The 14,728-nt window shown below is 42.6% G+C and overlaps 1 protein-coding gene across 8 annotated transcripts in view; it reads right to left on the bottom strand.

Annotated features, from left to right (window-relative positions):
- Nucleotides 1-523: 523 nt before the first annotated feature.
- elmo1 (engulfment and cell motility 1 (ced-12 homolog, C. elegans)) overlaps nt 524-14,728 on the bottom strand; it is a 351,421-nt gene continuing 337,216 nt past the window's right edge. For all 8 annotated transcript variants that reach the window (XM_070880592.1, XM_070880596.1, XM_070880593.1 and 5 more), the window contains 4 exons: nt 13,768-13,875; nt 11,969-12,051; nt 6,132-6,209; nt 524-1,633 (listed from right to left, as the gene is read on the bottom strand). In XM_070880592.1, coding sequence (XP_070736693.1) covers nt 1,433-1,633; nt 6,132-6,209; nt 11,969-12,051; nt 13,768-13,875 — 470 coding nt within the window. In that variant the 3' untranslated portion in view covers nt 524-1,432. The remainder of the gene's footprint in view (nt 1,634-6,131; nt 6,210-11,968; nt 12,052-13,767; nt 13,876-14,728) is intronic.

The raw sequence follows: 14,728 nt of genomic DNA, 5'->3' as shown, positions 1-14,728 counted from the left end.
TCCTATCAATGTTGGATCGGGAGGAGCAGGCTCTACATTCAGAGTAAGGGCAAACCAATCTTGTAGCAGGGATCTCAAGCAGGTCTTTATTTGCAAACGCGAAGGGCCTAATGCAGGCTTCAGGCGTAGGTAACGGCAACAGATGTATCTTATTTGTTTGTCCTTACCCAAAATGGATTTCCAATCAGAAGTCCGCGCACGCTTCCTGTTTGACATTTTGGAGACACCCCGAAAAGTTCATGGCTGAAGACTCTACCACTGATGGTGTAGAGAAACTAGACAAGAATGTACCACTTTTATGCTTTAAGGATAGATATTATAAATTAAAATTGATGGATGAAAAATCGTGTGGAGCCTGATGTGTGACTCTGATCCACAAAACTCTACTCCTGGAATATAAAATCTACTGTGTTTTTCCTGACTGCCACACATACAACATTGTAGTAAATTCAACATTTCTTTGTGACGAGAGAGAATAAATCCAAACTCTGGTAATAAATCTGTTTTTTTATTGTAAACCGCAATATTCCGAGGACATTTATTCAGATATTTCAATGTTGTAAAGGAACATTTCCACAATACACAGACGTGCATTTTCCATTAAATATATACGTAACGAGCCAAAAATGGTATTAACTTTTTTTTTAATATATAAAATGTTTTCTTGTAAATTCTTCTCTAACACTGTAATGACACAACATTGACATAATACTGGCTGTTTGGCATATTTCACAAAAAAATCACTAATGCAATGTAGGTATCTTACTCTACAGGGAGCCAAAGCCATGACCATAGGTTTAGTTCAACATAGACTTACTCTTTCCTTTTAAGTATGATACACATTGATAAGCTACGACATTACTGGCATCATGATGTATACTTTATCTATTGAACAAAGTGTGCGGCTGGATGGTCGGACCCCGAAGGGAATGCAATTTGAGATATTAACTGCCCTAGAGCAAATTGATTTCAGGTTTCTTGAATGGAAGTATGCTGATTTTCCATTTGTTTTTGATACACACACACAAAATATGTATGATCTGCCTTCTCTCCTCCAATCATTGATCCCTTTCACCACTCTGTGGTAACAAAGCATGATGGGCCATCTCATGCTGTCCTGCCACAACCAAACCTTTGGCAGAAATTAGATCGGTGACAAGTCATATCAACCGTGAAAAGGTCCAACTTGGTTCAACTCCCAGCGGAGATTACATTGTGGCAACATCGCTACTTTGAGTGACACAGAAACACAAGACATTTTCCATTAAGTAATGCCCAAGAAATTAGAAAACAATTTGGTCTAGCTAAAGATTAATAGAGGCCAGAGAGCAGCTGGAAGGTACATAGGCAGCAGATACAGAGAACAATAAGAAAAGAGGGCAGCTCCAGTTACTACGGATTCCAGTTTATTCTCACAGCTTCGTCCTCGTGTCTAGTTACAGTCGTAAACAAAGTCATAGTTGCTCGGCTCCTTGGGGATGGGAGGAGGGGCTTCTGGAATTTGGATATTCTCTAGGTCGAGGAGGCGGAGCTTCATCTCCATGCTGAGGAGCGTGTCGAGGTCGTTCTTGGTCAGCTCGCTCAACATCTCCTTCCCGAGCAGAGCGTTCAGCCCATCTGTCCACACGCAGTACTGGAAAAGAGAAAGGGGGGGTGTTGAGAACGATCAGCAAGCTATACTCGCCGATTTAAGTTCCCTGCTTGTTCAGCATCCGATTCTTTGTGTGAATCTGTCAGAGGTTCTACAAGGAAGCTACAGAATCAACGCCAAGCCAATCACTGAATTCACAGCGCTGCCACTTTACCTCATTTCTTATATTCCGTCACAAATCAGCAGCTGGCGTTATTGAGCGTTCACAGTGTTATGCAATTCTAAATACTTCAAATGCCCTGCTGGGGGTCATTTAACATTTGGAATTTTAGTTCTCCCTGATTAACAAAACATCAATCCCTACTAAAAGTGTTATATTACACATGGGGAAGACCTGAGCACGCACAATCCCATATTTACAAAAAGCAAGTAGTACGCTATGACTACTAATTAATGGGTATGGCTTACATAGAACTTGCAGCACAGAAAAGGCCATTCGACCCAACTGGTCTATACCAGTGTTTCTGCTCCACATGAGCTTCCTCCCACCCCACTTCATTTAACACCATCTCAATATCCTTCTATTTCATTCTCCCTCATGCACTTGTCTAGTTTCCCCCTAAAGGCACCTATGCTATTCGCCTCAACTATTCCATGTGGTAGCAAGTTCCACATTCTAACCACTCTGGGTAAAGCAGTTTCTCCTGAATTCTTTATTGGACTTATCAGTGACTACCTTATATTTTATGATCTCTAGTTTTGGACTCACTACAAATGGAAATATCTTCTCTATGTCTATCCTATCAAACCCCTTCATAATCTTAAAGACCTGGATCAGGGTTAGGGTTCTCTCATCTCTCAACCTTCTCCTTTATAGAGAAAAGAGCTCCAGCTTATTTAGTCTGTCATCATCCTTGTAACTTTTTTTTCGTGACCAGGACAGTGCACAGTTCTCGAATTGTGGTCTATTCAACCTTCTCTTTTCTAGAGAAAAGAGCCCCAGCCTGTTCAGACTTTTTTGACAGTTATAACTCTCAGTTCTGGTATCATCCCATGTAAATCTTTTTAGCACCTTCTCCGTGCCTCTATATCCTTTTGGAATTATGGAGACTAGTTACCACTCATCTCAATTATCAGCCAATATAGTTCCATGACTGAAATTTGACTGTAAATACTAATTTGACCTGGATGGTGAGTTTGCTGATTTATTAAAAGTCAGTGAGTGCATAACTTGGTCACTATAATGATGAATGTGTCAGACAATGTGTGTTTAAGGTCACTTGTTTGTTAGGACTGCACCTCATTTCAATGGAACTCATGACTATTGGATAATGAACTAAAGTGTAAGATGACGCATTTTTCAGATATTAATTTTCAAATTGTGAACTGTTCAACAAGTTTTCTTTTATCTAATCTATTTCTTCTTTGTTTTCCCTGGTTTCCATGGGGCTGGGGCCAACTATGGTCAGATGGGTAGTTGACCTGGTTCCATGACTTCCAATAATGTCACGCTTACCAGCCAATAGGAGGTAAACAAGATGACATTACTTCCCTCACTGACTTCCCTCATTGCTTGATCTATCCTTGATGCTCCCACACAGCGATGGCTGTCTCCACCCCATGGCATCCTTAACAGTTGTGCAATTAATAATCTGTAATCTCGTTAGTTTTTCAATTGCCAAAATTGAATATTATTTGGACGTACGACATTCCGCTATCAACTGCGAGTGCTTCTTTCCGCCTTCTTTTCCTCAAGACTGCCCCCCCACCACATCTTTTACTCGGTTGAAAGGCAGCAAGTGACCTATCCCAGGCCTCTTGCATTCCTGATCTACAACTGGGAATAAGCAGTTGCCCAATACTGGCCCAGGATGATGATACTTTTAATTATACCTCCTTTCCTGCACGGTTAGTGACCACTCTCTACTTTGCATCTCCAGTCTGACAAGGGAACTCGTGTGAGGGGAGTCACAGTTTTAAGGCCTACACTTTCAATAATGCACAATTTACTTCTGATCATTGATCATTCTGTTTTAAGGCAGCATGAAGAGACATTTTCAGTCTCAACAGGACTCACTTAGCTGAGAGCCCCATCATAGCACATACCCTAGGTGTAAATAGGATCAGTGCCTCACCTGAAAAGGCCGAGTAAGTGGTTCACTCCCTTGCATTAGGAGCCAGGTAACCCATTAGTAATGTATTCCCTTAAGAGTTATGTCATTTCTCAAGTCCGAAGAAACTTTTATATGCCAAAGTAGGTAGCATTATATCATGCGTTTGAATTTTTAATTATAGCTTTAAAGGATAAGAGCCTTTTAAAAGTTGGAGACATGTGCACAATAGTGCAATGAAAACCAGGTAGATGGTCCACTAATTTCTACCAAGGCAGTGTTGTATGTGGCATACAACAGGGAATAATCTGCTATGGTTAAACTATTGTTCTGATTTTAGAATCGGTGAAGATAAAAATAAAGGGATGGAACACTTAAAAAAAAAAAGAAATACCTGCTGGGTTCAAGCTGTTGCTACTTTTAGTCACTGTAAAGATACACTGATTTGCTTATAGAGTACCACAAATTATGGGGGGGAGGGGTCCGATGGGGGAGGTAAGCAGGGAAGCAGGTAAGCTTGGGGGGTTCAAGAGGAAATACTCCTGCTCCTCCTGGCCCACTAGCAGGGCTGTAAGGGCACTTGCATTTCTCCTGAAGCTGTACTTGCTTCCGTTGAGCTGCTGTGTTTCCCAAGGCCTGGGAAACCCGGCCATCCAACGTTAAATGCGAGGCTCCCAACCTCAATATAATATTTAAATGGCTGCCCGCCCCGTCCCGCCTCTGTTAAACGTGAAAGTGGGCGGGTTTAGGTCAGGTTTGAGATTTAAACCTGACCCCAACCCACCCATTTTTGGAGGTTAAAATTACTCTTGAAATCAGTACAGCTTTCAAAATCAAACATAACTCATGAACTCCAATGCCCTACAGCATTTTTACAGTTTGTGTTATTAAAAATACTTGTCTTTAAATAGTGAGTGCCAATGACATCTTTATGGGTACTGGGAGGCCGACAGTGCAAGGGAGATGAATTAGCACTTGCAAGTAACACTGAGAGATTACTGACACATGCTGAGTTGATGACAGAATCCATAAGGGTTAGCTTGGCTCCTTTGCACTGCTGAGCTCAGTAAGTCACCTATGTTATCATTCACGCTCACTGTCTAAAGACAAATGTTTTGACAAAAATAAACATCAAGTGACATGGAAAAGGCTATCAGAACTAAGTGCTTCACATGAGGTATTCTTTTAAATACAAAAATGTCCTGATATAATTTGTTCTTGAAGTTCATTTGAAGATGACCAGTATTCCCAGCTCAGCATATCTCACTCATTAGCTTGATCCGTTCTCAGGCCAAGCGCTACTGCAGACCTATTTCACTATGTAACCAGCTGGTTCTATGCTGCCGCAGTTTTGAATTTTGTTATTCAGAATAAATGTCTTTGTATTTGTCATGCTGAATTGTATTGGTTTTAGGCATCACTTACTCAGAGATGTGAAGTTCAAATGAATGCACAAAATGAAGTGCGTGTTGTTTACTTTATGCAAGAAACAGCTTGCAGGGTTAATATATGTGAACAGGGTTCCTGTACAGTACGCACTCTCCCGCTACAATATTCTGATAGACCATACAAGCTATTGAAGCCCAAATAGATCCTGATTGGGTTCCCTCACTAAAAGAAACCATATTTAATATGCCCTTTATAATAATATGCTTCTCACGTGGTTCCCCAGGGCAAATTTTGCACTGGGTCTACTGTACTTTCATGGTATCAAGTGACAGTTCAGTAGCTCAAGCAGCAGGACATTCAACCAACAGCCAAAAGCTTGTGCGATCCAGCCCCAAGACTGAGCACCGCTCAAGACAGCTTGCCTTGGTTATTAGGTGAACATTGTCAATTGGAACGTGTAAGATAATGAGGGGGCTCGACAAGGTGGATTTAGAAAGGATATTTCCACTCATAGGGGAAACTAAAACTAGGGGAAATAGTCTCAGAATAAGGGGCCGCCCATTTAAAACTGAGATGAGGAGAAATTTCTTCTCTCAGAAGATTGTAAATCTATGGAATTCTCTGCCCCAGAGAACTTTGAAGGCTGGATCATTGAATATATTTAAGGTGGAGATAGACAGATTTTTTGAGCGATAAGGGAGTAAAGGGTTATGGGGAGTGGGCAGGGAAGTGGAATTGAGTCCATGATCGGATCAGCCATGACCTTATTGAATGGCAGAGCAGGCTCAATGGGCCAATTGGCCTAATCCTGCTTCCATTTCTTATGTTCTTATGAAGCAACTATATTGAACTCAGCTAATCTCTGCGGATTTATAGAATTCCTCATTCAAAAATATTCATGACTTTTTTTTTGTGAAGTACCATTAAATAAAATATTAATGGATAATTCTTCAAAGCTCACCACAGTTTCCTCGTCAAGTGCAAAACTGTTGAGAAAGCAATTTAAAAATAACATTAATGGAAAGGAGGAAATAACTTACATCATGCTTATCAGGAGCAATAAAATTCAAAGAGTCCTCTGGGTCGTATAGGATAGAGAAGGCGAGTTCCAACACCTCCTGTGGAGACCAGAACAACATGAGCAGTCAGTCAAAGGAAGGACACAATGTAGAAGGAAAGAGGCCATTCTATCACATCAGCTCACATCCAAAACACGAGAACGTCACAATTATTTTTGAGAATGTGAAATTTAACAACAGCAACTTGCATTTATATAGCACCTTTAACATAGTAAAACATTCCAAGGTGCTTCACAAAAGCGGTATCAAACAAAATCGGACACCGAGCCACGTAAGGAGATAATAGGACAGGTGACAAAAAGCTTGGTCAAAAAGCTAGGTTTTAAGGAGAGTCTTAAAGGAGGCGAGAGATAGTGAAATGGATAGGATTAGAGATGGAATTAATGAGCTTAGGGCCTAGGGAGCGGAAGGCTCAACCACCAATGGTGGAGCAATAAAAATCGTGGATGTACAAGAGGCCAGAATTGGAGGAGAGCAGAGATCTCGGAGGATTGTAGAGCTGGAGGAGGTTGCAGAGATAAGGAGGGGAAAGGTCATGGAGGGATTTGAAAACAAGGATGAGAATTTTAAAATTGAGGTGTTGCTGGACCAGGAGCCAATGTAAACCAGTGAGCACAGGGGTGATGGACAATGTTCCCTAATTTATTTGGGCTCCGTGGCCCATGCGCAAAATTTAACATTGGAAAAGTTGGTCCCGGGCTGTGTGGGTCTGGCAAACAGCTGTACAGCTGAGTAGCTTAGAGGGAACGTTGGTGATGGGTGAATGGCACTTGGTGCGAGTTGGGATATGGCCACCAGAGTTTTAGATGAATTCAAGTTTATGGAGGGTGCAAGGTGGGGAGCCAGCAAGAGAGCATTGGAATATCACGTCTAAAGGTAATAAAAGCATGGATGAGAGTTTCAGCAGCAGATGAGCTGAAGCAACGGCAGAGACAGGTGATATTATGAAGGTGGAAGTAAGCGATTTTATCAGGATGAGCAATAAATGGTGGCCTTGCTAGACGCCAATATCCCAAGAATGAAAAAAAATTGACAACAGCCAACGCGGTTTTACTTTTTGGAAGCATGACGAACAGATGCAATCGAAGAAAACTTCCATGCGCCGCAATTTGCGGCCAATAGCGAAGCGAAGCTGTTTGCTGCTGGGCCCGAAGTAAGATCGTACAAAGAACTCGTGATCTCTGTGTTGAGAAGTTCAGTATAATGGGGATCCCCTAGTGTGAGCTGCTATGGCGTCAACAAGCTGTCTAAGCAGTCAATCGCAGCCGAGCAGAATTCTCACAGACAGCGAACAAGGAAATGAGTAAGCTCTTAAAATGATAACTTTCTAAAAATGTTAGAGAGAGCAAAACAAAGATTGGGGCTCTTATATGAGGAAAAGGCAAACCTGAAATAAAGATGAACAAACTTAAAAACTAAGTTTCTTTAAATGTTTAATTTTTATTAAAATGGCTAAATTTCACACTGCATAAAATTAAAGTTAGTTTTTCAAGCCCATAACATTTGTTTAGCCGTCAATACGCTGTTAAAACCGCAGTTGTACCTAATCCCTTTGAGTTTAATTTTTTGTGGTGAATTTGACAGCGTTATTACCGAAGAGTTTGTTAGTTTCCGTGATGACACCGATTGCTGGCCCTATGGTGGAGGGGGGTGTGGGGAAGGGGGCACAGCGCAGCCTCTGCTGAAGCAGTGAATGACAGATTGCAACCTCAGTATTTCCACATGCGCCAGTGCAAGCGCCAAACCCCAAAGTTGTGGTCAGTTTCGAAGGCGCAAATTCCGGTCCAATGTGTTTACAGAATAAATGCCAAAATTATTAGCCACATTTTAAACATATTATGCATGCTGATCAGCCTACATAAATAGGATGACTGACTTTTTCACTGGTACATGTTCTATTTGAGTGGCAGCCAGCCTGGGGTTTCACTTGTAGCCCACCTGCTGCATTCACAAGCCAAGCGAGTAGGGTTTTTGTCGTGGAGCGCTGAAGTGATGTGAAGAGATTTGAAACAGGCACAGATCAGAGTAGCAGCCAGGGTGTGGGCAACATTTTGGATGCAACTATACCTGATCCACCACACTGTCGGTGTACACTGCTTTCTCAAGCAGCAGACCCACTCGTCTTCAGCCCTTACTAGCAGTTGAACAGGCTATTTTAAACACATTCATGGGTGACCATTTTATATTGCTTTGGAGCAGCGGCAAGTTCCGCTTTTTTTTGCTGAGGAATCAAGGTCACGAGTGATTACTATCTCAGTGTGTTGCTGAAGATACCAATGTTTCGATCATGGAGAGATCTGATCGAAGTGAGATGGGCTTTTTCACCTCCCCCTTCTGGATTGGATGGTCGGCTCCCCTGAAAGTTCTTTTTAATATACCGAATCTTCAAAGTGATTGCTTTAAATGTATTTCTTTATGGAATTGATTTTTAAAAAAAATAATAATTTGTGACCAGGAATGACCTCTTGAAGGAAAAGCCTCTGGAGTGGAGTGTATGCCAGTTCCATTTTCTTTCATCCTTCTCCCCCCTCCAGATTCAGATCGGACAGAAGCCGTCATCGTCATAGCAGGAGAGATCAGTTCCATTAGCATCACGGCATTCAGTGTGTGCTGGGGAGAAAGCCTGGAGCAGCTGCTCAGCAGCAGTGAAATACAGCTGTCATGTCAGTCACATTCACAGATCTACGGCTCAGATCCTCGGTTCCAGAGGTAATGTTTTGGGCATTCCGTCTCCGGCCTTGTTTAAACCCCAACTTGCTGAAAACTCAATAGCCAATACTCCGTCCTGCATTTCTCATGTACCCATCACCCCCGGACTCGCCAGTGTACAATGGCTCCTTGTCCCACCCACCGCCTCCCCCCATGCTTCTTCATCTTTGAATCGCTACGCTGCCATGTCTTATACAAACGGACAAAAAAGTCGGGTGGGAATAGACCAGCTGGTCCATCAAGCCTTCCCCACACCATGATGCCTGGAGCATCATGAGCTGACCCTTCCAACGCCATGTAACCCCCTGGCAGATTTTAAAAAACAGGGGAAAACCCAGGGCTAATGAGGGAAAAATTAAACTCTGGGAAAAAAGGTAATTGAAACCAGACCAAATGTCTCAATACATCTCTGCAATTGCCTCCAGCTTGTATCACCTCCCACACCCACTGGTCTTCTGATTCTGAACTTTTGTGCATCTTTGTCTCCCAGCTTTCCTCCACCTGCCTTGGTGCTAGTCTCTACAACTCTCTCCCTAAACTCCTCCCCTTATTCATCCTTGCAATGTGGGTACCGCTGGCAAGGCCTGCCTTTATTGTCCATCCCTAGTTGACCTGGCTGAGTGGCTTGCTCGGGCTCTTCAGAGTGCAGTTTAAGAGGCAACTATATTACTGTGGGACTGGAGTCACATATAGGCCAGACCGGGTAAGAACAGCAGGTTTCCTTCCCTAAAAGGATGTTAGTGAACTGAATGGGTTTTTACGGAAATCCAACATGGTCACTTTTACTGATACCAGCTTTTTATTTCCAAATTCTCAAACTGTCATGTGGGATTTGAATTCTCGCTCTCTGAATTGTTAGTCCAGGCTTCTGGATTACTACACTACTGTACCCAATTCTATCTTCAACGTACAAATAAAGCCCGTCAATGAGTGTTAGTTTCTAAAAGTTGCAGCATCCCTTTAGTATTCAAGAGGCATTATTCCCTAAGCTGTGGCTGTTCATGTGCATTCTCCACGCATTCAGAGAATTTTCATTCCAATCCCTTGCCTGCACTCAACGTGACAGCACAATCTCACTCCAAGATTCATCACCGCTGCTGGGAAAAATCTAACACGTCAGCTTTCACACTGAATCAAGCAAGCCGATTTCGGAGTTTATTTAGCAGCTTGGGAATTGTAATGAAGGAACCTGTGTGACAGAAAAATGACAGCAGCCTGAGACCCCACATGGGGTTCAATCCAGATTATTGGATCATTTTTACTGTATCAAGGACATCCGCTACCAGCTAATTCAGGGTAAAGATTTAACTAAAATGCTGGAATGAAGCAGAGGAGGAGTATAGGGGTTGAATTTAGTAACAAGATTTTTTGTCGCGGATGCTGAATATGATGGAACAGAATTTTAGCATTTATTTTCCTCCCCCGCTTTCCAAGTTGTTTTCTCCCTCCTACATCAGTGCCTGACTGAACAGCAGGTGTGCAACCTGTTCCCACTCACTGGGGACAATTTTAAATGACTGATGAGATTAGGTGCAATGCTGGCTTTACACACCATTCGATTTTACTCGGGTAGGGTGTAAAATCAGCTTTTTACCAGATCCTGTGGGGTTCCTGCCTGGCGTGTTAGGTTAAAATTCCCCCCAATGCGCTCAGCACTGCTCCCGTTAAGAGTTACAGCAGAACGATTCCATCGCATCAGCTGATGAAAAAAAGGGTCCTGTTTGCCAGCTGAAAGAGTCGCCAGCAAACGTCACCTGTGCTTGATGGGATCAAGTTCTTCTTTTTCTATATATGGACTGCATTTAGGAGGCAATGTGCACAGCAGAGTGTCTTTGTATTGTACACAGTCATGTTAACCATGGCTCAGTGGTAGCACTCTCGCCTCAAGAGTCAGAGGGTTGTGGGGTTCAAGTCCCACTCCGGCGACTTGAGCACAAAAATCTAGGCTGGCAATCCCAGTGCAATCCTAAGGGAGTGCTTTCGGGTGAGATGTTAAACTGAGGACTCGTCTGCCCGTTCAGATGGACGTAAAAGTTCCCGTGCCTCTATTCTGAAGAAGAGAAGGAGAGTTATCCCTGGTGTCCTAGTCAATATTTATCCCTCAACCAACATCAGTAAAACAGATTATCTGGTCATTACCACATTGCTGATTGTGGGAGCTTGCTGTGCAAATTGGCTGTCGCATTTCCTCACTACAATGGTGTCTACACTTCAAAGGTACTTCATTGACTGTAAAGTGCTTTGGTACATCCTGAGGTCGTGAAAGACGCTATATAAATGCAAATTCTTGCTTTTTTCCCCTTTCTTAAATGATGCATATGGAGTTGATTTTGGATGTCTTGAGCAGTGTATCAATGTCCTGATGAAAATTGCTGTAAAAAGTATTATTCCTACAGTTTAAGGAAATTCTATTAATTCCACAGGGATGACTGCACTGAAGGGATTTCAATATGAAGACAAGGACATGGCAGTTAGATAAACAGGAGTACCGCTCAAGATAACACTTGCATTTACTCTACTCCACTCTTCCCATAATCAATTACATTAATATTCATTAGTGTGGAAATCTAAATGTACGCACTTAACATAGGAGCAATAAGTTCCAGTTTGTTTCCAATGCCCTTGAACTCCCAAAGGTTTTAATGAGCAAAACCACAATAGATCAATGTCTGGAACGAGGGATTCAGCCGATAAGAACCCCAAAGGCAAAAAAAAGTCGAAAAGTATGGCGGTTAATATCTACCCCCCTCCGTCCCACCTGCATAAAGCCCAGTATTCCAAAATAATAGAATTTGTCCAATTCAGTCACTAAATCAGTGATTCTCAATATGTGAGGGGGGAAATGAAGTGCACCATCTGCAAACTTGGATGAAAGAAAGTGAACAGAACGTTTTTATATGCTGCATGCAGTGGATATGACAAATATTAAGAAAAGAAAGACTTGGTTTAATGTCTCATCCAAAAGATATGCATTTCTCTTGTAATACTCCTGCACATGTTTTCTTGTGTTTATTTAATACTACTGTAGTTCAAAAAAAAAATTCCTCACATAAAAGTGGAATCTTTTTAAAGATTGCGGGAATGGTTACCTTATTTTGTTTAAGGGCACCCTTTTCCTTCATGTGTTGACAATCCTTCCCTGTCACGACAGCTTTGATATCAGCCACTGGTACTGTTAAAGAAAGAAAGTATTTTCAGACAGATGCTGCTTCTGACACCACGATACAATGGGCCCAAGTTTCCACATGATTTGCGCCTGATTTTTTAGGAGCAACTGGTGGAGAACGGACTATCTTAGAAATTGCAATTCTCCACATTTTTTATTCTGCAGTTCTAGTGAGGTAGAACAGTTCTACTTTAGAACAGAATTTTTTCTTCAAAAGGGGGCGTGTCCGGCCACTGACGCCTGATTTGAAAGTTTCCACAGTGAAAACGTACTCCAAACTAAAGTAGAATGGAGCAAGTGAAGATTTTTGTAGAACTGAAAAAACCTGTTCTACACATTAAAAAATCAGGCGCAGGTTACAAATTAGGCGTCCAGAACGAGGGGGGGGGGGGAAGGGAAGTCATTAAATTCTACAATCAATCCTTATTTATACTTCTACAAATATTATACAAATAAATCCAACCTGAATAAACATTTATAAGCAAAGAAAAGATTAAATAAACCATCTTCCTCCCTGTGTGAAAGTGCTTCAGCCATCGTTCGAAGGAAACCGCCGTTTGTTGCCGCGCAGGGGAGGGAGGGGAAGGAGACAGTGAGAAGGGAAGCCTCAGTGCTGATGGCAATGTGGTTTTATTAAAAAATGTTCAAAAATTAAACAGCTACAAAGAACTACAAAAATGGCCGAGTGCCAATGTATTTTTTCACACTGAGCATGCGCGAACGCTCCAACGCGCACGCGCAGCGTTGCCGGCAGGAAAAAAACTAATTTAAATAGTACCCGCCCCCTCCCACTTACAAAATCGGCGCGAGTGTAGGTTCCGCCCCCCTGGGCGCTGTGCCAAACAGACAAGGAGCTGCAAAGCGCTCGAGAATAGCGCGTTTCTTTTCTGGCGCCGTTTTAGGCGCGAAAAACAGGCGCCCAGCTCGGAGGGGCGCCCGTTTTTTATCCTGTGGAAACTTGGGCCCATAGTATTAGATAATATTTACAGCACAGAAACAGGCCATTCGACTCAATAGATCTCTGCTGCAGTTTATGCTCCACACGAGCCTCCTCCCACCTTACTTCATCTATAGTTACAACACAGTATTGCATTGATAAGTACTGTTCATCGTCGAAGCCTGCACTTTTGACATGTATTTAGTGGCAGAATAGTTTAAAACAATTTAAAAAGGACGATTGGGTAAAATATCTTCCTTTCACGCGCACGCTCTTAGCCTCACCAATTAGGAGCACATAGCGGGAGATCGAACGTGCACAGCCCACAATTTTCTGTATTGATAGATGAAAATTGTTAAGGTGTGTAGCGCTGCTCCAGGAATGCGCAGTAGATTTCTCCCTGGTCAAAGGTGCTCTCCGGAAAAATAAACAACGGACCAAATTTGCTACTAAAAGATCTTTGTAAAAGCATGATTCAGTCATACATGTAGCTTCAGTTCCATGATGGTGCTATTGATGGCACAAGGTTGAGGCAGGTTTGCTGCAGTGCTGTGTTAATGCGGTCTCCTCACACTCCACAAATACTGCTGGAGAGGTGGGGAGGGGAGGGGAGGGTTGCATACTGCTGAAATACTTTCACGCTGCAATACAATTTAGCAATGAAAGAACATTCAGCCTTGTCACCACTGTCTACAGAGAGGATGCTACCTCACATGCACTGAAAAGCATGCAAGATGCAAAGCGCTCTGTGAGTAGTTTGTTATTCAGTTACAGAGGCCACTTACATTTGTCCTGCAAAGATTCATGTGGCACCTCTCCCTGAGGGTTCTCCTCCAGGTCTCCATAGTGCAGGACCTTGTGGTTTGGCGAAAGGCGACAATACCAGAATTTGTCTGTAAAATAAAACATTTGGTCACTTCAATTATTGATTTGTGAGATCACTGTTGAGTATAAACACTCTTGCGCAAAATATATAATTTTTTAAAAAGCAGAAGTGATATGGGTAACACCTCGGTCCAGTCCAAACATAATCACGGATTCACTAAATCAAAAGAAACCTTCCAAAATCTGATTTGCCATTCATGCCATGATGCCCTTGCTACCTGGCACTCCATGAGGGGCATGTGCCAACCCAACTATCGGTGGATCTCGTTACACTATAGACTCGGTACAAAAACAAGAAGTAGCCACAGCAGTACGCTCAAGCACGGATGCCACTCACTCAGACCCTGGGTCAGCTGTAAGCCACTTTGTAAGGTTCCTCCCCTGCCAGTCTACATTGTCCATACTAAACCATGTATATTGCATACCATTTAAACAAGATGTTTCCCCTCGTGGGGGAATCTAGAACGAGGGGGCATAGTTTCAGAATAAGGGATTGTCAATTTAAAATGGAAATGAGGAGGAATTTCTTCTCAGAGGGTTGTAAATCTGTGGAATTCTCTACCCCAGAGAGCTGTGGAGGCTTGGTCATTGAATATATTTATAAGAACATAAGAATTAGGAACAGGAGTAGGCCATCTAGCCCCTCAAGCCTGCTCCGCCACTCAACAAGATCATGGCTGATCTGGCCGTGGACTCAGCTCCACTTACCCACCCGCTCCCCATTACCCTTAATTCCCTTATTGGTTAAAAATCTATCTATCTGTGATTGGAATACATTCAATGAGCTAAGGTGGAGATAGACAGATTTTTGAACGATAAGGGAGTAAAGGGTTATGGGGAGCGGACGGGGAAGTGGAGTTG

Source organism: Pristiophorus japonicus, chromosome 5 (genome assembly GCF_044704955.1).
Source record: "Pristiophorus japonicus isolate sPriJap1 chromosome 5, sPriJap1.hap1, whole genome shotgun sequence".
NCBI classification, from domain to species: Eukaryota; Metazoa; Chordata; class Chondrichthyes; family Pristiophoridae; genus Pristiophorus; species Pristiophorus japonicus.
Note: the sequence above shows the minus strand (reverse complement) of the source record. Positions and strands in the feature narration are given on the sequence as shown.